This window comes from Heloderma suspectum, chromosome 10, assembly GCF_057233095.1.
Source record: "Heloderma suspectum isolate Gila_16-S chromosome 10, 16-S_ref, whole genome shotgun sequence".
NCBI lineage: Eukaryota > Metazoa > Chordata > Lepidosauria > Squamata > Helodermatidae > Heloderma > Heloderma suspectum.
The window spans coordinates 18,124,519-18,151,480 of record NC_139467.1 but is presented as its reverse complement, the minus strand read 5'-3'; the positions used below and the strand labels follow the sequence as shown (position 1 = coordinate 18,151,480).

General features: G+C 43.9%; 1 protein-coding gene across 1 annotated transcript; it reads left to right on the top strand.

Annotated features, from left to right (window-relative positions):
* The first annotated feature begins 5,540 nt into the window (after positions 1-5,540).
* On the top strand, positions 5,541-23,749 carry LOC146337853 (neural cell adhesion molecule 2-like). Its single transcript, XM_084814371.1, has 9 exons — positions 5,541-5,630; positions 8,958-9,044; positions 10,592-10,807; positions 12,236-12,382; positions 12,830-12,964; positions 13,853-14,043; positions 17,725-17,818; positions 18,845-19,025; positions 21,718-23,749. Exons 1-9 carry the CDS (start codon positions 5,549-5,551, stop codon positions 21,776-21,778), a joined length of 1,194 nt encoding a protein of 397 aa, XP_084670497.1. The 5' UTR covers positions 5,541-5,548; the 3' UTR covers positions 21,779-23,749.
* Positions 23,750-26,962: the final 3,213 nt, after the last annotated feature.

The window sequence follows — 26,962 nt, the reverse complement described above, 5'->3', positions numbered from 1 at the left end:
TTGGGCATGTTTAGCCTTGAGAAGGGAAGACTGAGGGGAGATGGGATAGCGCTCTTCAAGGACTTGAAAGGTTGTCACAGAGAGGAAGGCCAGGATCTCTTCTCGATCATCCCAGAGTGCAGGACACGGAATAATGGGATCAAGTGACAGGAAGCCAGATTCTGGCTGAACACCAGGAAAAAACGTCCTGACTGTTAGACCAATATGACATAGAACCAATTACCTAGGGAGGTGGTGGGCTCTCCCACACTGGAGGCATTCAAGAGGAAGCTGGACAACCATCTGTCAGGGATGCTGTGACTTAGATTCCTGCACTGAGCAGGGGATTGGACTTGATGGTCTTATAGGCCCCTTCCCACCCAACTATTCTATGATTCTATGAACAGAGGTATGGAAAAGACAACCTATGAGGAAAGTTTGAAGGATGTGGGTTTGTTTAGTCCAGGGAAGTGTAGGCTGAGGGGGATTTGGGAACACTCAGGGGATGATGGGGGTTGTAGTCCAACACATCTAGAGGGCACCAGGTTGGGCAAGGGTGAAACAGAAGATTGTTCTCTATAAAGTAGAGCACGCGGCCACCCTAGTTTCTGGAACAGTGCTCAAATTATGGTGGGAAAGATAAAAGGCCCAGAATGAAATCCACAAGAGCACCCCCACACACATTACAATAGTACATAATTAGACTGTTGCAGAAAGTAAGTCATGGGGCTGCTCCCCTCTTTCTAATTTGAGCCCTGCTGAGGAAGCATTTTTCTTGCTTTTTGAATGCCAGAAAGTCAAACTGTGTCACGAAATAAAATATGTGACAGAAATATAACTGTACCATGTTGAAACAGAAAATAAAACTCTGATAACCCCTCTTGTGATTCTTGTATATCTACATTAGGTCCTTTTTGGGTTATCAGAACAACACAGAAAGCTCTCTTCCTCCCCTACCCTCTTTTTGGGGGTCTGTCAGCACTTGCTACTGAAATAACATCCCACAGTGTTTACTTCAGAAAGTGGAACGTCCTGATGTGTGAACTGTTTAGTTCTCTACTTGGAGGTTTAAAGATTGCATGTTTTCGTTTTGTTTTGGGAATCAGGGTTGCACTGGCAAAAAAGAGGAATAAAAAATGAATAGGCAATACCCTACTTATCTCCTCTCTCTCTCTCTCTCTCTCTCTCTGAGTTTGTTAACTAAAATATCTGAGGGAACTCTGTCAAGCACTTTGTTGAAATCAATATAAATTACATCCGCAGCATTCCCACAATCCACTAAGCAAGCAAGCCGATTAAAAATGAGAGGTTATTTGTTCACTTATTTAATGTATTTATATCCTATTGTTTAGAGTAAAACTCTCACCAGGAGTCTTACAGCAATTAATAATGTATCAAGCAATACAACATTACCTGCTCCTCTAGAGATAAGATTATGGCAGGAGTATAAGACTGCCCTCCTCTGCAAAGGGTTATACTTACAAACTTGATTTTATTAGGGTTGCTAACTCTAAAGTAAAACATTCTGATATTGCATGGAGTCTGGGGTGGAATATGAGTTAAGAGGTGGAGCTACAGGCTGGCTGCGTGCTTTTTGGGGGTTGAGTGGTGGGGGAAAGCCCAGGGCAAAAATTCTCCATTCAAACTCAGAACCAGTGGTTTAAATTATTCATTTCATTTCATTTCTATCACCCAATATCCGAAGCTGTCTGGGCAGTTCGCAAAAATTAAAACCACAAAGTACAACGTAAAACACTATAAAATATAAAAGCTTAAAATTACAATATAAAAGTTGTTGTTGTTCAGTCGTTCAGTCGTGTCCGACTCTTCGTGACCCCATGGACCATAGCACGCCAGGCCTTCCTGTCCTGCGCTCTCTCCCGGAGTGTGCTCAAGTTCATATTCATTGCATCGGTGATGCTATCTAGCCATCTCATCCTCTGCCGTCCCCTTCTCCTTTTGCCTTCAGTCTTTCCCAGCATCAGGGTCTTTTCCAGAGAGTTTTCTCTTCGCATTAGGTGGCCAAAATATTTGAGCTTCAGCTTCAGTATCTGTCCTTCCAATGAGCACTCAGGGTTGATTTCCTTTAGTATGGACTGATTTGACCTCCTTACAGTCCAGGGGACTCGTAAGAGTCTTCTCCAGCACCACAGTTCGAAAGCATCAATTCTTTGGCGCTCAGCCTTCCTTATAGTCCAGCTGTCACAACCATACATTACTACTGGGAAAACCATAGCTTTAGATGGACCTTTGTCGGCAAGGTGATGTCTCTGCTTCTTACTATGCTGTCTAGGTTGGCCATAGCTTTCCTCCCAAGGAGCAAGCGTGTTGAGTTTCAAACCAGCTTTTGCACTCTCCTCTTTCACCCTCAACAAGAGGCTCTTGAGATCCTCTTCGTTTTCTGCCATTAGGGTGGTATCGTCTGCATATCGGAGGTTGTTGATAATTCTCCCAGCAATCTTAATTCCGACCTCTGATTCATCCAACCCGGCATTTCTCATGATGTACTCTGCATATAAGTTAAATAAGCAGGGTGACAATATGCAGCCTTGTCATACTCCTTTCCCAATTTTGAACCAATCGGTTGTTCCATGTCTGGTTCTTACTGTTGCTTCTTGACCCTCGTACAGGTTTCTCAGGAGACAGGTAAGGGGGTCTGGTACTCCCATCACTTTAAGAATTTGCCACAGTTTGTTGTGATCCACACAATCAAAGGCTTTAGCGTAGTCAATGAAGCAGAAATAGACGTTTTTCTGGAATTCTCTTGCTTTTGCCATGATGCAGCGAATGTTGGCGATTTGATCTCTAGTTCCTCTGCCTCTTCGAAACCCAGCTTGTACTTCCGGTAGTTCTTGGTTCACATGCTGCTGAAGCCTAGCTTGTAGGATATTGAGCATCACCTTGCTGGCATGTGAAATGAGCGCAATTGTGCGGTAATTTGAACACTCTTTGGCGTTGCCCTTCTTTGGAATTGGAATGTAAACTGACCTTTTCCAGTCTTGCGGCCACTGTTGAGTGTTCCAAATTTGTTGGCATATTGAATGCAGCACTTCAATAGCATCATCTTTTAGGATTTTCAATAACTCAGCTGGAATACTGTCATCATGGCTCTCAGGGACATTCAGATCTTTCCTGTATAGTTCTTCTGTGTATTCTTTCCACCTCTTCTTAATCTCATCTGCTTCTGTTAGGTCCCTGCCTTCTTTGTCCTTTATCATGCCCATCTTTGCACAAAATGTTCCCTTGAGATCTCCAATTTTCTTGAAGAGATCTCTAGTCTTTCCCATTCTGTTGTTTTCCTCGATTTCTTTGCATTGTTCATTTAAGAAGGCCTTCTTGTCTCTCCTTGCTATTCTCTGGAACTCTGCATTCAGTTGGGTATATCTTCCCCTTTCTCCCTTGTTTTTTGCTGCCCTTCTTTCCTCAGCTACTTGTAAAGCCTCATCAGACAGCCACTTGGCTTTCTTGCATTTCCTTTTCTTTGGGATGGATTTCGTTGCTGCCTCCTGAACAATGTTACGGACCTCCGTCCATAGTTCCTCAGGCACTCTGTCTATCAGGTCTAATCCCTTAAATCTATTCCTCACCTCCACTATGTATTCATAAGGGATATGATTTAGGTCATACCTGATTGGTTTAGTGGTTTTCCCTACGTTCTTCAATTTAAGCCGAAATTTTGCAAGAAGCAGCTCATGATCTGAGCCACAGTCAGCTCCAGGTCTTGTTTTGACTGACTGTATAGAGCTTCTCCATCTTTGGCTGCAAAGGACATAATCAATCTGATTTCGATATTGACCATCTGGTGATGTCCATGTGTAGAGTCGTCTCTTGTGCTGTTGGAAAAGAGTGTTTGCTATGATACAATATAAAAGTACAACCATAATAAAACCTAGCTTGTCTAATTAGCATGTCTGACTATGGCTGGGGATTGTTGTTGTTCAGTCGTTCAGTAATGTCCGACTCTAAATCCACACTCAGCCTTCAAGCTCACTGGGTAACCTTGGACCAATCACCATTTCTCAGGTTAACCTACCTCACAGGATTGTTGTGGGAATAAAACTGGGGGTAGGGAAAGAACCACGTATGCTTCCTTGATCTCTTTGGGGGAAAGGTGGGATTTAAATTCAATAAATAAATATCTATTAACTTGAGGAACAGAGCTTTTTAAAAAAAGCCAGAAGGAGGGAGAAAGAGGACTTGTTGTGACCTTTTTTTCTAGTGGTCTGAAAGCAAGCTAAAACACCTTCTCCATCTTTTTGTCAAGGCAAACCTAACTGTCACCAACCTGCTGCCTGCGAGACCTGCCTGGCTAAGTAGGGGTGCTCGATAGAGTATACACCATTTTCAAATACCCAATTAATTCTATGCATAGTGAATTCACACACTTTCCTAGAATCCTAGAATCCTAGAATAGTATGGTTGGAAGGGGCCTACAAGACCATCGAGTCCAACCCCCTGCTCGATGCAGGAATCCAAGTCAGAGCATCCCCCATCTTGAATGCCTCCAGTGTGGGAGAGTCCACCACCTCCCTAGGACATTGGATCCATTGTCATATTGCTCTAACAGTCAGGACGTTTTTCCTGATGTTCAGCCGGAATCTGGCTTCCTGTCACTTGATCCCATTATTCTGTGTCCTGCACTCTGGGATGATCGAGAAGAGATCCTGGCCTTCCTCTCTGTGACAACCTTTCAAGTACTTGAAGAGCGCTATCCTATCTCCCCTCAGTCTTCTCTTCTCAAGGCTAAACATGGCCAGTTCTTTCAGTCTCTCTTCATAGGGCTTTGTTTCCAGTCCCCTGATCATCCTTGTTGCCCTCTTCTGAACCCTCTCCAGTTTGTCTGCATCCTTCTTAAAGTGCGGTGCCCAGAACTGGACACAGTACTCCAGGGGAGGCCTAACCAGTGCTGAGTAGAGGGGAACTAGTACTTCCTGGGATTTGGAAGCTATGCTTCTGTGAATACAGCCCCAAAGAGCATTGGCCTTTTTTGCAACCACATCACATTGTTGGTTCATATTCAGCTTGTCTGTGCATGCTTGGTGGCCCATGGAATGCTGAAACTTGGGGAGGGGGAAAACTGGGCAGGAACAGAATGGTTTACCATCGAGCATGGTAAATCATCAGCACGGTTGATGATTGGAGCTGAACCAGAGCACTTGATACTGCAACATTTTGCTGCAGGTCCCACTGTAGGCATAGAGAAAAGCTTATATGTAGAGCTACAAAATGTAAAACCACTTGTGCCCAAAGAAACAGACAAAAGACTACACAAATGTCCATATGAAAATATACTTAAACATGAATGCAAAAGTATACACACACACCCTCTGTGTTTATTTCCCCTTTTTCTAGAAGTCCAGTTTGTATATGTGTTTTTTTCTCCCTTTCTTTCCCCCCTCCCAGTCTGCCTTCCTGTTCCAGCCCCCTCCTTTTCTCCACCCCACTGATTTCCTGCAGGGTGGGGGTGGGGGAGGAAAGAAAAAGGTAGGTGGGTGCAAGGGATGGAGGGTGGGGATAAAGCTTTATAAATAGCCCAGGAGGACCCAGGAGTTTCTATTCCAAATTGCTGATGCTGAGAGAGCCCAACTCATACTCCCACCGAGCCTGTAAGATGGGACCAGGGAGATTTCTCATGGTCTTTTTTATAGCAGGTAAGGTGGATGGGTCCAGTTTGGGGTGGGGTGGGGGTTGGTTGTGTCCAGACTGCAAAACACACAGTCACTGAATATGTCCTGAAGCAATTTTATTCCTATTGATCACTTTAAGGCAGCCTTTCCTGACATTATGTTTTGTACTCCAATCCCCATCATCCCCAACCATTGGCCCTGCTGGCTGGGGCTGATGGGAGTTATAGTCCAAAATATCAGGAAGGCACTGCCTTGGGGAAGGCTGATTTAAGGAAAAGGACTTGCAACGAACAATGTGCAGTGTGGAGTACTCAGGGTTCAGGGTTCCAGCCAGCCAGTCAACCATGCCCCTTTCCAGAATACTTCATTTCTTCCTCCTGGGTTCCTTCCCCTGAGCCTCCAATCAGAATTTTTAGCCCCTGACCCTGTTTAGTCCCCACTGGACTGTTTTTTTTGGCCTTTCCTCCTCTTTGGAATGTTTTCCTAACATTTTTTGCATGTTCCTCAAACTTTGGGGTTCTCCAAAGCCTGTTGCTACCTCCCTCTTCTGTGTGGATGGTGTTGTTTTGGCTACATAAAGCTCCACACTTGGAGAATGAGTTTACCATATAGGATGAAGTGCCACCAGATCAAAAGACTTACAAGTCTTTTTAGATCAGAAGACTTACAAAGTAAGACTTAAAGTCTTAAGTAAGTAAGTAAGTCTTAAAGTCTTTAAGAGTCTTGAAGAGTCTTAAAGTATTTAAAGTCTTAAAATAAGTAAGTCTTTAAGCCTTTAAGTAAGACTTAAAGTCTTTTTAGATCAGAAGACTTACAAAGTAAGACTTAAAGTAAGTAAAGTCTTAAAGTCTTTAAAGTCTTAAAATCTGTTAGAGTCTTTAAAGAGTCTTAAAGAGTCTTTAAAAGTCTTAAAGCCTTAAAGCCTTAAAGTCCTTAAGTCAGTCAGTCAGTCAGTCAGTCAGTCAGTCAGTCTTAAAGTCTTTAAGTAAGACTTAAGTCTTTTTAGATCAGAAGACTGACTAGTTTAGAAGACTTACAAGTCTATGAAGTTTAAATGAATGTTGAGGGGAAACTTCGAGGAAAATACAGGAAAATACACGGTTGCTTTATACCAGGGAGTCTACTTGTCTGACTAGTCCAGTATGCATTTAGATCTTGAAATCCATCCTTTCCCAAAGTTTGCAATGCAGTTCGCTAAAAGAAAGCATACAAAAATACATACCTCTGAAAAAGTACACGCACACAAAAATGCATCCATTTGAAAATGTCTAAAAATGTGTGCATTTTTTAAAAAAAAAATGTGCACAAACCACTCTATACTATTGTCATACTACTTGAAAAAAAGTCTACATTTGAAAAGGTGTGCATTAAATGTGTAAATTTTTAAAATGTGCACCCAAAATGCTTATATATCTCTTGAAAATACATACACATTTTCATGCGGACTGGAAAAAACTTAATTTGCAATACGATGTGGAAACAAGTTAACATTGAAAAATTAAGAAATTGAGTGAATTTGAACTTGGTAGGGTCACCCATTCCTGTACAGTTTCACCTGTAAATAAAAGAAGTATTGATCCTGTGTATTTAATACACACTTTATTGTGTTGCTGTCTCATGCAAATTCTGGAAAAAACATGGGCTGTTGACAATCTGCCTCTTGAAGGGGTCTTTCAGGAAACTCATTTATTCTTTCGTTCCTTCCCCACAACCCGATCAATTATGTCATGCCAGAGAACTGAAGATGGCTTGATTTAAGCAGGTTTCTTTTAGAATGAGGATGATAGGTTGCTCTTTTAAACTGCTTGGTTCTGTTGTTTCATTCTGTCTTGTGGTTGCATTTTTATTCTTTCTTATGGTGGGGGTTCTTAACTTCGTAGGTAAGCTGCCTTGTGTAGTACTACTGCTACTAAGAATTGTGAAGGTTTACCCAGAAATGTGGCACCTACGTCTTCCAACTCAGGGCACTGATAAGTCTTTTTATGGTGAATGAGAATGATGTCATCCAAGCTTCTCGGACCTCAGTTGTGGGTCCCATGTTGGATCCATTATCTTTCCAACTTCCCCACATTGTTGCCTTCTTGGGCTGGCCATGGCACTGGGCCAGCCACGACAAGATCACATTGTTCAAGCCCCTAGATTGGTTTGTGAAAAAAAGAAGTCCTTGAGAAGAACACAGAAGTTGGCCGTTTCTTCTCTGGTGTATCATTAACCACCACCAGTAGATGTGTTCCAAATATATTTGGGAAATGCCTACTTAGTACCTAGTGCCCTCCAGATGTGTTGGACTACAATGTACATAATCTCTCTGCCAGCATAGTTGTACTCCAAAAAGAGGGCACTAGGTTGGTACATAGTTTTTGATCCACAGAGACACTGGCTAGCATGTTTTGGCGGGCAAGGAATTCTTATTCCCTAGCCCCTATCAGATTTGCTAGAGATTCTGGTGACCCCCCCTTTTTTTCTTTCTTATGTAGCATGTCAAAAATTTCCCTGTCTCATAGATTTGTATCAAGGATGCCACATTAGTTTAGATTAAGGCTGCAGTCCACCTATACACACTTAGCTGGGAGCAAGTCCCATGCAACACAATGGAGCCTGCTTCTGAGTCTACAATTGTAGGATTGCCCTGTAATGGATTAAAAACTTTTTGACTGACTAAAAAGGTGGCCTCTATTAACAAGAATGCAGAGTTCACCATTTTTAATACAAGTGCTTATACAATCTGCAGATGTCAAATGCCAGTTTAAAAGAGGCATTAACTCCTGTTTGAGAGAGAATAAGGAATGCTTCTTCTAAGATGCATTCTTTATCTGCATTCTAAGGTGCAACATCTTCTAAACACCAAGAAAGCATGCCTTTCCCCTTTAGAGTGATTTTCTTAACTCTAGAGTTATATAAACTTGGTAGACTAATTAATCAACCAAACAACTAAGGGTGCAATCCTATGCATGTTTAGACAGAAAATAGTCCTACAACTCCCAGCATTCCCCAGCCAGCCATGCTGGCTGGGGAATGCTGGGAGTTGTAGTACTTCTTTCTGTCTAAACATGCATAGGATTGCACCCCAAATCTCATATAACAGGTTGACTAAGATGTCTTACTAGACCCAAGACTGGTCCAGGCCCAATCATCATCTGTGACATCACAAAGGACCATGAGGGGATGTCTGTTGAACCATTCACTACTTCAGGGATGTCCTGAAAGCATCATTGCCTCTGCAAACAGACTGCTTAGAATGTTTGCTTGGGCTGTTACGCCAGTTTTAACTAGATGTTCTCAGATAAAATGAAATTAAATTCCGAGAGGGATCCAACACTTCTGTGTTAGTCATTTCTTTTCTCTCCTTAGGGACTGTCCATTGTGCCTATGAAGTGGAGATCATTCCAAGCAATGGGAATGTGGAGTTGGACAAGAAGGCGTATTTCTTATGCAAAGGTGAAAGCAAATAACTGAAGATAACTACAGACATATATAAAACTGGGAGCCAACATGTTGTTGTTTTTTGTACTTGCAGAATGAACAGAGTGGCAAAGTGCATGCAAAAATGCAATCTTTGGCATCTCTAGCTAGGTAAGACCCTTCTCTGAAACCCTGGAGAGCTAGTCTTCCCTAACCTTATGCTCTCCAGGTGTGTTTGGCTACAGCTCCCAGCAACTCCAGACAGCACAGCACAATGGACTGGTGAACCTGTGGCCATCCTGATGTTGTTGGATTACAATGTCCATCATCCTTGATGATTGGCCAGGCTGTTTTGGTCCGATGGGAATTGAATTCCAACAATGTTGGGAGGACCAAAGTTTCCCAACCTTGGATTTGAACAACCATTTTTTTTTGTTCCTAAGCTTAAAAATCACTTTGGGAAGACATGGAATGGTGCCTTATGATGTCACAGGTTCACAGCCAATCTGTGCTCTGCAAAAGGGAAGATTGTACATTGACAGCAATGTGGTGAGTGTGTGTAGTGAGTCTGTTAGTGAGCAAAAAGGTGGTCTTCACAGCATTCCTATATGCTGGTGCGTAGCTGCCTAGAAACCTGTGTAGTTTGGTTTAGCTGGCAGCTTTATAGTTAATTAAGTAGGCCTTTCACACACCTTAACTGGTTCCAAGCAAATACAGCTCCATATGTCAACAATTGAACATTACTAAGCCTTTGCCCGATTACCTCATGAAGTAAAAGAGATGAGGGTGTCCTGCCTTGATTCTTGCAGAAGAGCTGAGAAACTCCCCCTCCCATGGTGGAATGTTGGGGCCCTGTTCTCAGAGAAGGGGTGATTGATCTCCCAGCCTGCAATGCTTCGAGCCCCTTTGGGAAAGAGAAGCCCCCCTTCTCCTGAATGTTTGTGTGCTGGCCTGACAGCTTCTGAGAAGCAGGATTGGCATTGCCTGTAAGCTCATGAGCTGGAGAGAGGCATCTAGCAGAGAAGCTTATAAGATCCAGTCTGCAGGCTTTGTGCTTTGGTCTCACTCCATGGGGGAAAACATGCTGCCGGCCTGAAGAATGTGTGGCCCTTGGAACAACATCTCATACGCTGTTGATAGGGGCCCCAGCCTACAGCTTGTGATGAGTGGTTGCTTTGTCAGTTGAAGAGATGTGTGAGCTTTCTTTGCGTATTTATTCTGCATCTATCTTCTATCAATAAACCTTTTGCCCAAATGACTTTGTTTCATCTTGATAATAAAAAGAATCTAATTTGACTGGGGCCTGACAGAATCAGGACTCCAGTTCAATACAGTGTGCTCTTGAAAGCAGGGTGCCTCCTATTTTTATGTATGTCTAACCTTTCCCTGAAACATCCATCCATCCATCCATCCATCCATCCATCCATCCATCCATCCAGGTTTAGTAAAAAATATACATTTGCCATTATTTACCTGTCTGTTCATCTGATGAATATGCCTATCTGGTTATTTTTCTTCCCTGTATCCTCCCCAACTGTGAAATCTGCCATACAAACTGCATTGTAAACTCCTCTACTTGGCAGTGAGAAGAGGTGGGGAAGCTACCTTGATCTGGACTGACCCGGATGAGGAGGAAATTGAGGAGGATTCAGAGCCATACAAAGTGAAGTCAATTGATGAGTTGTCCAAAGGGCTGGAGATGACTCTCTCGGACCCTAAGAAGGGTGGGACCTTCACGTGCACTGGTGATTTTGATTCTGGAGGGACTGCTAAAGCCCAAATCAAAATCCGTGTGATCCGTAAGTGACATTCTCTTGGGCACCAAGCAACTTCAATGGAAAATGGAATTCTGAGTAATAAAACCCAGCATGGATTAGAATTCATGTACAGAGTAGCCCCATAAGGAACATATGGGGGAGAATAAAAGGAAAGGAATTCCAGAGAGACTATACATTTACATTGCATCCATTTTATACTATCTTAGCTGTCTTGGGCCATGACTCATGGCTTCCCCCAACTGTAGTCTGGTGAGTGTGTTTTGAAGCAGGACCATTGCTAAATGGCAGCACACATACAGAGGGTCTCATGTTCAATCCCTGGTATCTCTCGCTAGAAGGATCAGGTATCTGCTGATGTGAAAGACCTTAACCTGTTTGTGTTCCTGGAGAGCCACTGCCATTCATGGTAGACAATACAGGGCTAATGGGCAAATAGTCTAAATGTTAAGCTGAGAAGTCTTTTTGGGATCCCCTTAAGCCTTCTCACAGAACTACAGTGTCTAAGGCAGCCTTTCCCAGCCTGGTGTCCTCCAGATGTTTTGGACTTCAAGTCTCATCAATCCCCAGCCAGCATGGCCAATGGTCAGGAATACTGGGAGTTGTCATCCGAAACAACTGGAGGTAGCACCAGGTTGGAAAAGCCTGGCCTAGAGTTCCCTGGAATGACTGCTAAACCAGTTTAAGTCTGTAACATAGGCGTGCCTCTTGGGAGAACCCAGAGAAGTCTCTGGTTATGGTCTCGGACAATTAGATTTCAGGTTGCCATGTCCTGCCATGCTTTCTCTCCTATGGCTGGGTTTAGGAACATATTCACCCTTCGGAAATATTTGAAATATCTTAAGCTTTTAAGGACCCAAGATCCCTGCACAGTATTACCCCACATGGATGGGGGTCACCCTGGCCCCCATGCTGAATTGTCCCATATGGCCAGTTAAACCATATATATTTCTTGACATACCATAAAGAGGATAATCCAATAAGCCAAGTTCACGGAATATCTCACTCTAAAGGCATATTTGCACCACTGATTGGGAGCAGTTTAACTGTCATGACTTCTTCCAGGAATCCTGGGAATGGTGAGGATACAAAGAATTTCCTTGCGGAGATCCGTAGTGGTCCCAGAAACTACAGTTCCCCCGGAGGGAAAATGGCTATTTAAAGGCACAATCCTATGCAATCCATTTTTCTAAGACAGAAAAAAGGCCTGCAACTCCCAGCATGCCTCAGTTGGCCATTTAGGGCTGGGGCCTGCTGGGAGTTGTAGGACTTTTCTATGTAAACATGCATGGGATTGTACCCTAAGTGGATCAACACAAAAGGAAAGGAGACCTCTCTGCCCCTCCCATAATTTGAACACTGGTTTCGTACTGCAGCACCAGTAATTGCAGCCCTGCCCACCTGATTCTGTGTTGTTGTTTTTTTAAATCCTCGGTCGGTTGTGGTCTGCAGAGAAACCCACGTTTCTGACCAAATTGGACCCCGTGAAGGATGTTACTGAAGGCACCAGGGTCGACTTCAACTGCCTGGCCACAGGAATCCCATCACCAACTGTCAGATGGATCTTCAGAAATGAGAACGTCAGTAATGTTGGGGATGGTGAGCAGGAGATTCTATGCAGTGTTGCCTATAGAGTAGGAGTGCAGAACCTTAGGCCTGAGGGCCCTGGGGTCCTAATCCAGCCCTCCAAAGTTCCCCCTATAGACCTGCTTCCTTCCCTTGGCTTCCCCCCCTTTCCCCCACCACCACCTGTTGGGTGGTTTCCTCACATTTGTGCAGTTTTCCCCCCTTCTAAAAAAGGTTGAAATGCCTCTCCTAAGCTGTAGTACCTAGCAGTAAGAGATTTAACTAAAATATGCCACTCTTTTTGGTATCTTGGTCCTGCTCCTTTTGCCTTCAGCCCTGCTCACCCTTGGAATGCAGCCCCCCAATTCTCCAAAATGGAATCTGTCCCTGGGGCTGAAAGAGTTTCAACACCTGAGCCATAGACAAATAGCCTACCCTCTCTGCCGCCAATTATTACAGCATCTCTGTTCTACTTGGCAGGACGAATTTCTGTCGAACAGGGGGTGCTGGTGATCAAGGAAACACAGCTCTCAGATGCTGGTGTCTACACCTGCGAGGCTAGCATTGAGGAGCGGAGTGAAGTGGTTTCCACAAACGTCATGCTCAATATTAAATGTAAGGGCTGTTTTCGTGTCTCTCAGCACTGGGCCAAGATAGGACAGGGCTTTCTCAGTAGTGCCCCCCACCCCCATTTGTAGAACTCTTCCAATCAGTGTCAACTGAATAGCACTCATGTTGCTCAAATAAGGCTCAACAAGAACAGGAAGTCCTTTAAGCTCCTTCTTGTAAAGGAGGATCCAATAGCCCAGCTGCGTGACTGGAGTCAGTCCAGGGCCTGAATGTAATTCTCTGTGAAGGTTGTCACCTGCAGCTCAGTGGTTCACCACGTGGGGCAGCCACACACAAGTCCAGCCACTCCTGACATCCTGGCAGTTAAGTATTCGGAGGCCCTGCCCACCCAGGTTGGCCCCTGGACCTGGACAGGAAGGGCTATCAGAGATTTCCTGTTTGAGCTGGGACCTCGCCTGAGTTGCAAGGTCTTCCTGGCTGTGGTGTATTTGGTATGTCCCTCAGTGTGCTGGCTTGGCTCTCCACTGATAGCTATGGGCAGCTCAGCTGTGATAATGCTTCACCCAATGCCCTTTTGTGGCTACATGTTGGAGGGACTGTTCAGTAATGGAAGATGTTTGTGTGCTGTTCCCCATCTTCTCACTGAGGAATCCTTGCCAAGCATCCAAGGAACCTCAGGATTCCCTGGGACACAACTTGAAAATCATCAGTTAATCTTTATTTGCCTAATGGCCATGTTCCTATATAATAATGTGCATGTCATCATGCATACTACTCAAAGGGAACGTGGCATCCTGACTCCTGACCAGGGAATAGGGCAGCAGCAGACAGCAAGTATACAACACAAATACGGCAAGACACTGGGTGGGATGCCTCATCTCACCACTTGTTTGAGTAACAAATGCCTGATGCTAACCTGGTTTGCTTTCCCAGTCACTCCCAGGATAGAGTTTCCCACCGGTGAATCATTTGTCACCCGAATAGGGAATCATACCCAGTACAACTTCACCATCCTGGCCAACCCTTCCCCTTCTGTCTCTGTGTCTTGGAAGGGGAAGGTTTTCGAAGGGGATGACATCAAGGAGGTGGCGCGAGACCGAAACAGATACACCTTCTCCTTTGAGGTGAGACATGGCACTTGGAGGGGCCCACTGAGACTGGAGTTAGGACGGATCCTTGAGATTTGGGCATATTTATTTTCAGGCTATATAGAGGGCAATGAGAGGGGGAGCAGGGCCATTCCACCGGCCCTGCTGAAAGACTGCTTAATTTTTTCCTCTTCCCTTTCCATCCAGTTATCCTTGTGTGTCATGTCTTTTTTTGATCGTAAACCTGTGGGGAGAGACTCTCTTATTTTTATTGATTTGCATGTAAGCTGCTCTAGAAAACTGTTTGGCTGAGGAGTGGGATAAAAATACTTGAAGAGTACAGCTGGCTGGGGCTTGCTGGGAATTGTAGGACTTCTTTCTGTCTAAACATGCGTAGGATTGCACCCTAAATAAAGTAAATAAATTAAACACACACACACATATATATATACACACACACACACACACACAATGTAAACATCTGCTGTCCAGACTGTCTTCCACATTAACAGCATGCTAGTCTCTAGTTAACTGAGGACGTGGGCTAGTCTGACCCAAAATTTGAATGAAAGAACACTGAGCTAGTGTTGGGTTTGGTCTCAGGAGATGTCAGGACTAAAGCCCTGCTTGGCCCAAAGCTCAGGTGTGTGGGCTGGACAACTCACTAACTCTCTCTCTGCCTAGCTCACCTTGCAGGGTTGTTGTGAGGGTTTGGGTGCATTGCAGCCCATGCGGAACCCTAAGACCACGGGAGAAAAAAAGAATTGTAAAAAGTTGCTTATCATCTTATCATTAGGATGTTCCTCAAATTTAACCTCAGATTTATTTATTTATTACATTTCTATACTGCCCAGTAGCTGAAGCTATCTGATAAAAATTGCTTTGCTGAAAACTGTTACTTCACATCCTTCCTGCAGTGACTTTCAGAAAGGTGTATTGATTCATCTCCCTCCCTTTTTCAACACTTCCCAAATTCTGAAACAGAGCTGTGCAATTTCTGGCTTTTGACTTGCTTCTAGACTACTCCCTCGGGATCCCCTCCCAGCCTCTGTACTCTACTCCCTTGCATAGTGAAATCCAGATGCCAGTGGGGGTGTTTCCTGGGATTTCCAATTTATCCACCTCACTACTAATCATCCTCAGCTGGCAGTTGGCTTCCCCACCCCCTCCCCTCCTTGTTGCTTTGTTTTTCAAACTGTCTATCTTCAGGGAACTTTCTCCTTCTCTACGGAAGAATCACTGCCCATGACTCTGGATTCCAGGGAGTGATCTTGGGTGCAGGCCAAGCCTCCCTGAATAGACAGAGGAGAGTGCCTTGTAGAACACACACAGCACTTCCTTGGAGCAGCATGCAGGAACAGAAGATTGGTAGTGGTCTAGGTTGGCCAAGTGTCCTACTTCACAGAGGACAGCTCTCTATTTGAGGGCTGTGAGAGAGGACAGTCCTCTATTTGAAGGTGTTTTCTATTTGAAGGGCTGTCCAGTTCAAAGCCTGTGCAAAGACAGAGAAGCATAAGAAGGGAGGGAGCGCGCGCAGGGGCCTTGAAATTGCCCATCCACAGTTGGTACCTGACGGAGGAGGCACACACAGATCACCTGGTCACAGTCTTCCCCACCATGGTCAGATGAACTGTGATTCTCTTTCAGTTGTAGTCATTTCTCCCCTAAGTTTGACCTATAAATATAAATTAGCTTATGCAAATGTTATGCAAATCTATGCCCTCTTTTGTCTTTTTTGGGGGGGCAATGCCAAAGTGGCCACCTTAATCCTGTTTACACATACAAAGAATCATAGAATCATAGAATAGCAGGGTTGGAAGGGGCCTAAGAGGCCATTGAGTCCAACCCCCTGCTCCATGCAGGAATCCAGGTCAGAGCATCCCTGACAGATGGCTGTCCAGCCTCGTCTTGAATGCCTTCAGGGTGGGAGACCCCACCACCTCCCTAGGTCACTGGCTCCATTGTCGTATTGCTCTGACAGTCAGGAAGTTTTTCCTGACGTTCAGCTGGAATCTGGCTTCTTGTGACTTGAGCCCATGATTCCATGTCCTGCACTCTGGGATGATCGAGAAGAGATCTTGGCCTTCCTCTCTGTGACAACTCTTCAAGTACTTGAAGAGCGCTATCATATCTCCCCTCAGTCTTCTCTTCTCAAGACTAAACATACCCAGTTCTTTCAGTCTCTCCTCATAGGGCTTTGTTTCCAGTCCCCTGATCATCTTTGTTGCCCTCCTCTGAACCCTCTCCAGCTTGTCTGCATCCTTCTTCAAGTGTGGTGCCCAGAACTGGACACAGTACTCCAGATGAGGCCTAACCAGTGCTGAGTAGAGGGGAACTAGTACTTCCCGGGATTTGGAAGCTATGCTTCTATGACTGCAGCCCATAATAGCATTGGCCTTTTTTGCAGCCACATCACATTGTTGACTGATACTCAGCTTGTGATCGACAACAATTCCAAGATCCTTCTTGCTTGTAGTGTTGTTGAGCCACGTATCCCCCATCTTGTAACTGTGCATTTGGTTTCTTTTTCCTAGGTGCAGAACTTGGCATTTAATCCCTATTAAATTTCATTCTGTTGTTTTCTGCCCAGTGCTCCAGTCTATCCAGATCACTTTGAATTTTGTTTCTGTCTTCCAAAGTATTAGCTATCCCACCCAATTCTCCAAGGGGTAATCCTTAGGTAGCCAAAACGGCACTGCATGTGTACAAAAAGGAGGTATCAGCAGGTTTAATTTGCAAATTAACCCCCCCCCCAGTTTTGGGAAAAAGCTCTAAGTATGTGTGTGTGCACATGCAAAACACCCCAGCAAAAATTGAGCATGCTCAGTGACCTTCCAGGAGGAAAAAAGGCAGGATATAAATATAATAATACATAAAATAAATAATGCAACCCTGATATGTATCTGAGGAATCCCAGAATTCTGCAGAACACTGCTTTGAAATGGCTGCCCTGGACACACTCCTGAAACTGTCCCTATTTTGCCTTCCTCTGCTCCTTCTTCCCAATAACCCCAACCCTAACTTATCTCCCAGGGTTAGAGACATGGCAGGGAGTCTCATGAGAGTTTCTCATCTGGCCTGACGATAGCCTGCCCGCCCCTCCTTTACGTACACCATCATGGACAATCCCTTCTTCCCCTGTTTTCCTTTATAGCAGTCTTTTAGAGAGATAAAATCTGCAGTTGTCTGTTTCTCTATGCTCAACTTGCCCGGTTCCACCATCCTTTGGTTTGGGCCCATTAGACCATCCTCTCAGTCATGCATGCTATAAACTCATTATCCTCATTCCTGCTCTAACTGGAATATTTCTCAGTTTGGAAGCAGAATGCTGTTGTCCATAACGATGCTGTTATTTATAACCCTGCTTCCTGAACTAGGAGACCTTTTGTGTATAAACAGTTTTCCCTTCCCGCAAGGCCAGCTTTTTGTCAGCCAACTGACTTCAGAGGCTACAATCTAATTATTCAACAGTTTTTGTCCAGCATCCACCTAGATAGTGTTCTCTGTAGCCTACTAGCCACAAGCCATCAAAAGCCATCAGTGCTCAGGGAAGCAAGCAGCACTGGGCTAAGATGCCGACTGAGGATAGATGCTAGAGGCTAAGCAAACACCTTTGTAGGTTTCTCTTCACTTGACATAGAACAATACCATTGTCATAACAGTATAATACATTGTACTGGGAAGGGAGATAAATGTAAAATGTTGTTGTTGTTTTAGTTCACACCAACATCAAAAGAGGATATTTCAGAACTCCTTGTCAAAGCTGTCAATGATCTGGGGAGTACCGAGAAGAAACTTACTCTTCAAGAAGGTGAACTGCAAACATCCAGTCCAACAGTTGGGTAGGAGACGGGTTGTCCACACTACAGGTCTAAACTAATTTTAACAACAATTCTCTCCCCACCGGGGACTCTGGGAACTGCAGTTCTCTGAGGGAGGTGTCTAGGAATCTCTAAAGAATTCCGAGTACCCGCCCCAAAACTAAAATTCCCAAGATTCTTTGGGAAAGCCATGGCAGTTAAGCTGTTTGGGCTGTAGATAGTGTAGCTTGGGATGGGCATTATTTATGTTGGCTACAGCTGATGGGACCACAAGTTGCCTGCAAGTGCAACTGGTATAGATATACCATCAACGTTAATTAATCATCTATTTTATTTAGAGCTGAGCTGAAGTTTCTCAGACTTTATTTTGGGGTGGAGAGAAACACTTTCGTTTTTGAAGTCCCACCCTGAAAAGGCAACCAGTTTGTTGAATATTTGCCAAATATTCTCCACCATTTTGTGTGTGGTGGTTGCCATTTTCCCCCACAATGCCTTGGAGCAATGCTATTTCCAGAGCATTGTGGGATATACAAAATGGTGTCCAGGCTATCAACACAGAGACTGCTGTTGCTTGTAATGGCAGAAATAAATATATTAAACCGTAGAAGAAAGAAGGAAGATCCACCACAGCTTGATTTAATTTTTATGACCCGCCCAGAGAGCTTTGGCTATGGGGCGGTATGGAAATATAATAAATGAAATGAAATGGTGATGCTAATGGTGAGGACACTGTCAGACAATTCCTCCCTCCCCCAAAATATCTGGCAAAAGACCTCTCTCTTCAATTTCATTGGCAATGCATAATAAGGTGGAGAGTTTTGGGAGGTCCTTTTTGCTCAAGGGAAACCTGGAGGGTAGAAAGTGGATATGTTTGTAATATATAATGAAATAAATCCACTGAGGATAGTCCAAGACTCAAAAGCTACCATCATCTCTGCAGAGCTAGGAATAGGACCTGGGCATTCTGGCGCCCTTCTCATTGGCTTTTGCAAACAGATGTTTTCCTCCTCTTCCAGAGACTGTGGACAAGGGCTTGGGGATAGGCAGCATCTTAGCCATTGTGCTGGGAATCCTCTTCGTGGTCTTGCTGGTGGTGGATGTGTCATGCTATTACATGCGCCAGCGTGGCTTGCTGATGTACTGCAGAACCAATGTCCTGGGCAAAAATTCATCTGGAGCAGGTGCTGAGAACAATGGGTGAGTTGGTGTGGAGGAGACAAAGATGGGCATTGTAAGAAAAGAAAACCCAAGATGGGTGTGGCAGTGTTGAGCATCTCAGCTTATCCCTGTCCAAGGGTGCCCTCCCAGTACCTCTCTCTCATCTACTGATCCCATCCCATACGTTCGGGTTGGCACCTGGATGGTTCCACATAAACCTGATTGGGGGTGGTGGTTTCCACTGGTCTTCCCCTCTGTTTAGCTAGCTCAGGTGAAATGTAAGGCAAGACAATGGACAGTTTATTCTTAAATCAGCATTGCATTGAATAACTTCCCTGGTAGCTACAGGCGACTAGGAATTCCCTACAGGCGAGTGCATGGAATTCTCTCCTAGTGACTGAGAGTTCTGACCAGTCTGTTTAGCATGGGGGTGGGCAACTTGTGGCCCTCCAGATGTTGTCAGCCTTATCCAAAAGAGTCAATGGTGAGGGATGATGGGACTTTCAGTCCAACAAAGGAGGGCCACAAATTGCCCAGCCTTGGCTTACAGAGGGCTCTTTACCCCACTCTTTTTTTTTTTTTTTTTACTAGTCTGCTCAGAGGCCAGTGTGGTAACCCAGACCATTAGCCTCTTAGCAGGCTATGGTTTTGGTTTTTTTGCATGCTAATATTTTTTTGTGGGATTATTTACAAGGCTGTTTTAAATGCACATATATTTCAATTAATCAGCATAACCAGGCAGACAAGATGGGACTTCCCCACTAGGGATGGGTGAACATGCAATGCCTGAGTTTGTCGAAGTTCTCCAAATTCCTCCTCAAAGCTTGCTTTGCCTCATTCACATTCCTGAATGTGAACATCTTTTTTTCGGATTGAGAAAAATGCTCAATTTTAAAAATGCCCGCTCATATATGCATTAACCCCCCCCCCCCAGATTAATGCATGAAAATGTGGATTTTGGAGAGGAGGGAATGCACATTTGCAGAACTGCAGATTTTCAGAAGCGTGCGCTTGTGCAAATGCACTTTCAAATGTGAACGCAAGCTTGGGATATTATGAAAATGTCCCGATACTTGTGCTACTTATGCACATGATTTGCGAACAGGAACAACATTCTTGTACATCCCTTCTCCCTGCTTCCAAGGATGAAAACCAGTGTCTAATCAGTGGGTGATTAATTTCAGCTGAAGCTCACAGGGCCAAACTATATAAGGCAGAGGAGGCCCATGACCACATCTCCTAACTTTTTTATATGTACCTTAAAGCAACCACTCGGGTGGTGGTGGTGGTCAGTAGGACTGGTTTTATTGGCACGCCAGCAGCAGGGGAGAGGGCTCTGAATTTCTTTCAATTTGGGGGCTAACAGTATCTTCAGAGAGGAATTCAGGTTTGAAAAATGTTTAATTCCCCCCACTCCCTGAATGTCACTTCTCCAATCAAAACTGGAGACTCCAGTGGCTGTTTGTAGGTAAAATGAAAATGTCAAGAAATGTGATCATGGAACTCTTGTGATCTGTGTTTGGCCTCCTGAGGCTGGATCCAGAACCCCACTATCAACCTAGTTCGACTGTCTTGTCTTTGCATCCTGGGTAGGGAGTCTCTGAGCATACAAAGAATGCCCTTCCCTCACCACTGAATCACCACAGAAACAATGGTTTGGATCCTTTAGTCATAGTTAAACCGGACTCATGGAAACCTATGGGGCGTAAGTTAATGATGAACCTAAGTCCCATCAGGTGGCCTCAGTGGCACAGAGTGCCTTCTACCAACTTTGGTTGCTGGCCCAGCTACGCCTCTATCTGGACAGGGGTAACCTGGCATTGGTTGTCTATGCTCTGGTAATCTCCAAGTTACATTACTGCAATGTGCTCTACGTGGGGCTGCCTTTGAAGACAGTTCGGAAGCTGCAGCTCGTGCAAAATGCAGTGGCCAGATTGTTAACAGGGACCAGAAGGTCCAAACACATAAGACCGACTCTGGCCCATTTGCGCTGGCTACCTATATGCTTCCGAGCTCAATTCAAGGTGCTGGTTTTAACCTATAAAGCCCTATACGGCTTGGGACCGCAATACCTGATGGCACACCACTCCCGAAATGAATCTACCTGTACACTACGTTCAGCACCTAAGGCCCTCCTCCGAGTTCCTCCTCCAAGGGAAGCTGGGAAGGCAGCAATGACGGAGGGGGCCGCCTCAGTGGTGGCCCCCATCTGTGGATCAAGCTCCCTGATGAGGTCCACCTGGCACCAACGTTATTATCTTTTAGGCGCCAGGTTAAGACCTCTCTCTTTTCCCAGGCATTTGGCAGCACATGATGAGTTTTAATCAGTCCTGGATGTGTCTTTAGTTATGCCTGATAGTTCAATGTTGTTTTTAGCTGTATGTTGTTTGTGTATATTGTCTGAGTGCTTTTATGTGCTTTTTTGTAAATGTCTTTTAAACTTTTTGTATTGTATTTAATGTTTTAATTTCTGTAAACTGCTCAGAGACCTTTTGCTATGGGGCAGTATAGAAATGCAATAAATAAATACATAAATAAGTCCCACTGATTTCAATAGGTTTACACTAAACAGGATTTAAATCTGGATCCAACCCAATGCTTGCAGGGTTATAGACATGAGCTTTGTTTTGAGTGGCAACTGTACTCAAACAGAAAGAAACTGAAAAGCGAAGGTTGAAGTTTCCTCTGCTCAGCTGTGCTTTATTTCCTGTTTATTTCCTCCTTTCCACAGAAAAATGCTGTCAAAGTCAGGAAAAGGCACTGTGGTGAACGTCTCCGGCATTGAGGCTTGATGCGCCTTCAGTGATGGCCTTGTGAAATGACGGGGCCATGCAGTGAAGCTCAGATTAGCTGTGCATGGAATAGGAATGCCAAACACTACTTCCTGCTTCCCAGCTGCCTTTTGGCACCCTCCGTCCTTCACTGCAATCATTCCTAGACCCTATTCCTCTAGAAAATTGCTGGGTAATATCCATGGCCTGCTGATTCCCAGCATCCCCTATAGCAGCGGTGCAGAACCAGATATGGGTGGGAGGCCATATTGCCCTTCCCACCAGGCCCTCTGCAGGCTGGATGATTTCAATGGGTGTGGCCTTGCCCTCTGACATCATTGCCCCATTCTCCAACCATTTTGCCTTTCTCTGTGCTGAGAGAGGCAGGGAGTTCCATGCCCCCTCAGCATGAAGAAAAGGACTAGGAGGAATGATCACCAGCCAAGTCTCTGGGGCTTTGTGCAGTGTGCATTATCCCTATGGGGCCTCTGTGAGCCACACAAAGCCACTCAGTTGATGCTGATCTGAGATCAGATCAGGCCAAGCCCCATCCCCTAAGAGGAACCCAAGGAAGTTCTGTGGGCTGGATCAGAACTTCCTTTGGCTGTATTAGGCCCACAGGCTGGTGGTTCCACATCCTGTCCTATACCTACAGTATTTCCTGGCCTTCCCTTCTTTGTATAGGACTGGACTCCTTCACGTCCCATCCTAGAGGTCCTCCCTGCTCCATTAACAATGCTTCTTTAAGCATAAACATTTAGCAGGATGCTTTATGTGTACATTGCTGCTCTGCTACATGTTGCTTGGTACAGCCAACAAGATTCCAAGATTTCATCCACATGGGAATAAGGATCCTTGGCACCAACTTCCCTAACTCGTCATTAATCCGTCCTCTCCCCACCCCAAGCTGGGCTTTGTATGAAGGAGCCTCACAAACCTTATTGCAACTATCCATTTCATCATAATGGGGCACAGTGAAGTTGGCTGGCTTGCAAAACTGGAAAAATTAAGTAGTTGTTTATATGATTTAATTAATACTAAACAGCAAGATGGGCTGAGCAAGTTTTTGGTGAAGCAGCTGACTGTGCATAAACCATGGAATATATATGCACACAATGCATCGTAACTCTCATTTAGGATTGTTACCAAATTCCCTCTGAAAATAAATCAGGGTTAAAATCCACAGGTTTGCTTCCCTAGAATTGTGTGCTGAATTTGAGCAAGATAATATGCAAGTTCCTTCTGCAGGTTGTAGATAGTCTTGTTTTCAGCAGCCTTCTAACTTCCTTGAATAATATCAAGGCCCTGGATGTGTACTGTAATTACTGTTGCACTGTAACATGGTTTTTGTAGTTTAGGCTTTGAGTGCTTTCAAATGTATGCATGCTTCAGTCACAGTCACATTGCACACAGTCACATTGCATACGTTGGATTAGTACTCTACAAAACTCATGGTACAGTGTGACCATGAGTGAAGTACACGCTCATGGAACTACAAAACCCATAATTCAGTATAATTGTGGTCAAAGTATATATGCATGAAAAAAAAATCCATGGCCTGAAAAATAGCAATAGCAAATGTGGCAGTTCCTATGGGAGCAGACATAATTTCACTTCCAGGAAACACCAAAGAATGGAAAGTCTCCCTGGATCCTGTTTAGTACGCACTCTTTGTCGATTCCTGCAGGAAGACAGACAATCTTGAATGTAATAGTCACCTGTGTTAATACAGTAGACTGTTCCATTTGAAGAGCTGGAATGTTTCTGAATTATACCACAGGATCTCCTGCAGAATACAAAAATTAAGAGGGTATCAGAAAAATATACTTATCTTACCTGTATAGCTAACAGTTTGGGCTTCTTCACCGATGACATACTACCTAGAGCCACGTTGAAATATCTTCCACATTTTCTTTGCCATTCTCATTCAATTTGATAGAAAAGAAATGGCTTTCAACATTTTTTTCCCCCAAAGGAAAATAAAATTTCAGACAAATGTGGGTAGAGTGTAGTATTCTTCTGCTTAACTTAGTTTGGGGGAAAACTTAGCGTGTTTGTGTCCTGTCTTTCATTGTACATACAGTGTGCAATACATTGTACATACAGTGTGCATTACATTGTACATACAGTGTGCAATACATTGTACAATAATATCTCTAGTGCTCTGCAGCCTCTGTGGCTTCAATTAAAGCCCAGGGGAAGTGGTCCTGTCATGGGGATTTTTCAGCTCAGGAAGCATGGGCAGTCATGTTGGGGACTGGGGGTGGTGCAGAGTGACTTAGACATGTGGAACAGAAAGAAGGACACACACAGCACCCTCAGCTTCCTTGCAATGATAAGGGAAACTCAAAAATGCCATCAAAAACATGAAAAGAAATTTCAAGGCACCCTGAAAATGAGGCAGAAAAATGGAAGCCTCCTTGGTGGGTGGGAGTTATGGAATTGGAGGACAGATTTTGGCACAGCACTAGTTCTACCTAAACAGAGGACAAAAACAAATGTTGTGGAAATGTTATGTGTGAAGATTAGGGATGTCAGAGAAATCAGCAATTGAACCAAATAAATTTGGATTTTTATGAATCTGACCCACAGATTCTGCAGTGGACTGGCTTCCCCCCTGTTGGGCAGATTCCATGTACTTGCAGCCCATTTTTCTAACCTTTGGGAATCTTGCACAAATTTTGTTGTAGAAAAGTATACATTTTTTTTTAAAAGCTGCCAAAAATGCACATTTCCCCCATAGGCTGAAGCTTGAAAATACACCGGGGGTGGAGGTTGCACATTTTTTTGCATGTGTGAATTTGCACAAGTGTGAATTTGTGCAAATTTGGAAATGAAAACACACACACAATTCCATCAATGGGCAGATGATGGAACAAAAGGCACCTGACAATCTGTGAAACACAGACCGAACAGATTTTACACAATCCACACATCCCTTAGTGAAGATCACACATATCCCCATTTTACAATCTGTATACATATGGCAAAGCCTTGATAAGCGCTAGATTCACAAAGTTAAGGATGTACAGTATGTCGAAAGAGGACTGCATACCATGTGCACACATAGCAGCCTATACATCCCCCCCTCTACAACCAGCAGGTAATATGTCATAGCTGAAAGGCCTTTATTTAGAAACAACAGTATACTCAGCAAAAGCATCTATGCCCCAGGGCTGGCAACAGAAGTAGGCATGGTTGTTCACCTATCTCTCACTCTGGCACAGATAGAGGTGGTGGTAAGAAAGAGGAACAGTAGATTCTTATTTGCTCATTGGCTCTCATCCTGGCAAGCAAGCAATTGTACAATGTACAAGCAAGCAAATGTAGCAATGATGAGAAAAAAGGATGAGGAGCAATAGCAGCTGATGACAATGGTGGTGAGAAGGAGGACTTACTGAGGGAGGGGGCCTATTGAGGGGGCCTTGCCCAAGGGCCCTCCAAAACTTGGAGCTGGTATTGTATGTCCAAGCTGGAGTTCTCACCTGAGAAAGGACAGCAGCCTAATACTGATGTGAAAGGATTACAATTCCAGCACCTCATTCCCTGGTAAGCACTGCAGAAATGATTAACCAAGAGGTGATGTTCCCTATTGTATATTTTTATTTTAAAACCTTATATCACATTTTATTTCCAGGAGGAACTCAAGATGGCTAACATGTTTTTTTTAATCATTTAATATATAAAAGCATATCTAGCACTCTCCATTCCTAATCAGAACAATCATAAAGCCACAACATTAATATGAAAGACAGAGACCAATAATAATTCAATTGCCAAAAAGAGGACAAAGAGGGTGCCAATTTGCATAACATTTGCCTCTGCTCCTTTATATGTTTAGATGCAAATTTAGAAATAATAAATATGATTTCAATAGAAATATGACACATCTCACCATAGTGGGAAAGACTGTGCCCAGGTGACCTTTGAGACTGCTCAGTCTGCCATCCAGGTGCTAATTGCTAAAGGGCAAACTCAAGACCACCTCTCGTGCTCTCCCTCCTTTTGACTTTAAACTGCATTTGGGTTGGACAGGTCATCAAACAGAGGACAGCATCAAATGGAGGGCTGTCCTCTATAAAGTATGACATCTGGCCACCCTAGGTCACATGACATCCAACATTCTATGCTCCTTGGGGTGGAGATGATGTTGAGCATACATGGGGTCGTGACATCATACTGCATAAATAAAGACGCTCTGGGATTCCCTGATGTAAGCTGTGCTACAGGCGACAAAGGCAGGGGCATCCCAGAAGCATCCCCCTGCTGGCCCAGAAAGCATAGTCACCAATAAACTGGTTCTGTCCTTATCCACTTTCAATCACAAAGCACAATATATTGAAGGAAAGTTCTCTCTCTCTCTCTCTCTCTCTCTCAATCATTTGTCTACCAGAATGCGTTAATGTAACACTTATTCCTAGAGATCTACTAGACCGATTTTGCTCATTTTTTAAAAACTGACATTTGAGCAGTGTAGACGTGCAGAAAATTCTGAAACTTCAAAAAACTGTATGTTTATTTGCTCTATGCCAAGCAGTCTCCTATTTCTCTATGGTTCAGTGCCAGTTTATTTGCTCCGTGCCAAACAGTGTCTGATCTGACATCACGTGTTTGTCGCAAAGGAAACGGACAGTTGTATGTTGCTTTCTCGAGAGTTCGTCATCTCTCCGACATCAAAGTTCAAGTTATTGACCCTAACACCAAGGATGAAATAAACATGGCTTCACATTTACCCCCAACGTTGTCTTCCCAGAAGTATTATAGTGGATTTATTTTAAAATTGTATTTTCAGATTAATAAGTCAGTTTATTAAAAAAAAATTACACCTGCAGATCCCATGTAAAGTTGTTCCAGTTGCAAGGGAAATGGTCAAACATATTTTCATCCAATCATTCTCAGACTAGTAGCCCAGTGGCAACACTGGGTTTACACTGATGTATGTGTGTGTGCATTTAAATACCAATATCTCACACAAAATTAAAACAATTCATGAGCAGTCAAAAAATGTCCATCTACACATCACATACATATAGGCTGTGATAGTCACAATACTAATGTCCAAATCCCAGGTTGGACAAGTACACAATACCAATATCCCAAATGCGTTTTGACCAATCTGATCCTCTTCAGCAGAGAAAATAGAAACAATCATTACAGCCCTTACTGAAACAAAATTACCACGATGTTTGAATTCCTACATGGAAC

Bases quoted from the DNA above. Each gene is read 5' to 3' on its own strand.
- LOC146337853 (XM_084814371.1), top strand. From the start codon at position 5,549: ATGCTGAGAGAGCCCAACTCATACTCCCACCGAGCCTGTAAGATGGGA. The intron at 12,965-13,852 runs GTAAGGGCTGTT...TTGCTTTCCCAG, and splicing joins CGTCATGCTCAATATTAAAT to TCACTCCCAGGATAGAGTTT. The intron at 17,819-18,844 runs GTGAACTGCAAA...CTCCTCTTCCAG, and splicing joins GAAACTTACTCTTCAAGAAG to AGACTGTGGACAAGGGCTTG.